General features: G+C 43.3%; 1 protein-coding gene across 1 annotated transcript; it reads right to left on the reverse strand.

Moving 5' to 3' along the window:
• Positions 1 to 604: 604 nt before the first annotated feature.
• On the reverse strand, positions 605 to 1,570 carry LOC101295573 (U-box domain-containing protein 4-like). Its single transcript, XM_004308532.1, has one exon. The coding sequence runs from the start codon at positions 1,568 to 1,570 to the stop codon at positions 605 to 607; it is 966 nt and encodes a 321-aa protein (XP_004308580.1).
• Between the last annotated feature and the right edge of the window lie 1,860 nt (positions 1,571 to 3,430).

A 3,430-nucleotide genomic window follows, 5' to 3' on the forward strand; every position in this document is an offset into this window, starting at 1 on the left:
GGTGAATGGAAATTCTTAGACCACAACGGTTAACCAAAATTGGACTACAAAAAAAAAAAATTAAATGACTACACATTCTACGATCAAAATGGTAAACAAACCTGGACTACATGGTACATATATCCTTGGCATCTACTTCCAAACAAAAAACAAAAACAAAAAAAAAAATTTGAGAACACACTTTTAGAAGGTTAGACACTGGTTTCGACCAACGAGCATAGAAGATCAGAATAGAAGTTGGAACAGATCATTCTTCACCTCATGTTATATCCGATAGCACAAGTATAAGCCAATTCAAAAGTATACTCATACAACAATTTAATTACTCGAGTGCATATGTATCCAGATAACCAATCTCAGCAAAGGTAACGAATTTAGAGCACAAGTATAGTTCTTCTGTATTAGAGCATAGTCAATACACATTCTCCCACCGACATTGTAAACTGGATCGGATTATAACAAACCCATGATTGGCATTTGTTCATAGAAAACCTCTACAATCCAATACCAGGACTACCTTGAATTAGTATATGAACCATTTCCATGTAACAACAAACTCAAAACGCAGCCAATATGTACATATTTGACATAAGTAAACCCAAATTCAATTCAAGGAAGATTGTCTTAGCAAAGAATCAAACCGTGGATCTCTGAATATACTCGAAATGCTTCTATTCCCGCCATCAATCACCTTCAACAGCGCCACCCCTTTGCTCTTCCCTTTCGGACCTCCATTCTCCGCCACGTCAGCAATCCCATCCACCACCCCCAATCCCTCCTCCCTCACCTCCACCACCGCCCTCTCGCCGCCGCACCGAGTCAAATTGAGCAGCGCCGACACTGCATTCTCCCTGCTCCTCAAGCTCGACCCGGTCGAGAAATCCAGAAGGTCGGCCAGAACCCTAACTCCGGCGACCCTCCGAAACGCGTCCGCGCTCTCCTCGCACCCAGCCACCTGCGCAATCACCGCCGTCGCGTCCTCCACGATCCCGAGGCGGCCGTCGTTCACCACCAGAGTAAAAAGCGCGGGAACCGCCCCGAGCTCCACCAGCGAGGCCCGATTCGAGGGGCAGAGAGCGATTCCGAACAGAGCTTTGAGCGCGTCCTTGACCGACCTCGGAGGCGACTTAGGGCTTTTGACGATGTCGATCAGCGAGTAGACAATGTCGCGCTTGGCGCCGATGATTGGCCGGTAGTCCTCCACGACGAGGAGGCTGTGGAGAGTAGCGGCGGAGGACTGGACGGCGGTGGCGGAGGAGGTCGGGGAGCTGTGGTGGCGAAGCGCGTGGGAGATCGCGTCGAGGAGGCCGCGCGTGGAAATGAGGCTGTGGCGGCAGGAGATGGAGATGTTGAGGAGAGTAGCGGCGGCGTCGTCTTGGAAGTCAGGGGAGGAGCCGAAGAGAGTCTCGGCCAGGTAAGGAATAGCGCCGGCGTCGGCGACGAGGGGGCGGCTGTCGGCGTCGTGCTTGGTGATGAGTCGGAGCTCTTTCAGGGCTTCGGATCGGGTCTGTTCGGAGACGGAGCTGAGCTTGGAGACTAAAGAACGAGCCGTTCGGAGCTTCACATCCATTAGTGAGATCGTGTGTGTCTGATTGTGCTTGGATTTGTGGGTATTTTGGAGTTTTGGGTTTGGGAGAATTGGTGTGCTTTGAAATGGGTAATGTGGATTTTGGGATGAGAAGAGTTGAATTTGGAGCATTTCACACGACATTTAAGAAAGAAAGGTCAAGGTGGTTTAGTTTGACAAGGAAGGGGTAGCTGCAAAGTCAGAAAAGACTCGAAGAGTATCACCAACTTCTATTTTAATCCAAAAAAAAATTGAAGATGATGATCGTTGGTTTTTGTCCAAAATCCTTCTCGGGAAATATGGAAGAAAAGAGGCGAGATAGAGAAGACGACCGGCAAATTGATGGGAAAAATTGTTGGATTTCGTCAAATGTGAACAGTCTTATTATGAACCGTTTGAGTATCTCTTTTTTTTTTTTGTGGGACGAAAGAACCTTCATTGAAAAGCCAAAAGGCAGAAGCAACAAGCCATCAGAAACAGGCCCAACAGACAGACCTTCATAGTCACAAAGCCCAAAGAGAAGGGAGACTAGATAAGCCCAAACTAGGAAAACACAGCAGAAAAAACTGAAAGAAAAAAACCCAGAAAACGCTCAAAGCTCTATTCGGAATCGCTCTAAGTATCTCTCACCATAAGATAAACGGTGCGTATATTTTCACCCCACAAATCATTTTACTTATTTTATATTTTCTTCACATCATAGTTATATATTATTAATTTTAAATATAAATTTAAGGTTAATTTCCACTAGCCCTAATTTTGAGAATTTTATTCTCACAAACAAAATCAAATTTATAAATTTTCAAGAGTCAACTTAAACAACAAAAAGACATTTATACCTTTAATAAATTAAAAAAACTACAATATACCATTATTATGGTCTATTATGAAATAAAGATTCTATGACCGGATTCCAACGACCGATGATTGAACTCCGGCGACTGGGTGTCTATTTGGGGCAGTAAGGGGTTCGTCAGGGGTCTATTGTGGACAGTAGGAGGTCATGTTAGGGGTATATTAGAGGTATGTCGGGATCTATTAGGGGTAGTATGAGGGTCTATTAGGGGTAGTAGGGGGTCTGTCAGGGGTTATATTGAGGGCAGTATGGGGTCTATTGAGGACAATAGGAGGATCTATTGTGGGCACTAAAGGGTCTGTCGGAAGGTATATTGGGGGCAATAGGGGGTCTATTGGGGGGTAATATGAGGGTCTTTCGGGCGTCTATTGATGACAATAGGAGGTCTATTAGGGTTAGTAAGGGGTTTATTAGGAACAATAATAGGGAGTCTATCGGAGATAGTAAAGGTCTATTAGGGATAGTAAAAGATCTATTGCGGGCAGTAAGGGAAGTGGAACAAATATTTATTCCTAAATCCATCAGTTATTCCCTACCTCAAAAGGCTATTCCAAGAATGATACAGGTGAATTATCAAAAGAAGCTATATAATTTGATAACAAATAAGCCTTTACTTTTAACAGAGGGTATATAGAAACCCTACACATATACAATTTTAAATGTCAAACCCAACATCAATTTCCTTCACCTATACTAAATAAACACCACCTATACTAAATACACACCACGTATAATCTGCTCCACCTACATCCAAATTGAAAAAAGATAAATGCAAACAACAATCCAAAAAAAAACAATAGATGAGATTGAGCAGAAGCTTGCCACTGGTTGATCTTGCTTCTTGAGCTAGACTCTTAACTGATGCATCAAGTGAACTTCTATCTTTAACTCTTTGTTGGAATGTTTTCTTGATGGAATGGTTCATTTTTGTGCCCTTGACTATGTTATCCCGTTCCATAATTTGAGTGACTTTACTTCAAGTAACCTTACATATTTGTTTACTTGAA

The sequence above is a fragment of the Fragaria vesca genome, linkage group LG7 (assembly GCF_000184155.1).
Source record: "Fragaria vesca subsp. vesca linkage group LG7, FraVesHawaii_1.0, whole genome shotgun sequence".
In the NCBI taxonomy this organism is placed as follows: Eukaryota; Viridiplantae; Streptophyta; class Magnoliopsida; order Rosales; family Rosaceae; genus Fragaria; species Fragaria vesca.

What these genes read in the sequence shown, in the direction of transcription:
- LOC101295573 (XM_004308532.1), bottom strand. Translation starts at nt 1,570, where the DNA reads ATGGATGTGAAGCTCCGAACGGCTCGTTCTTTAGTCTCCAAGCTCAGC.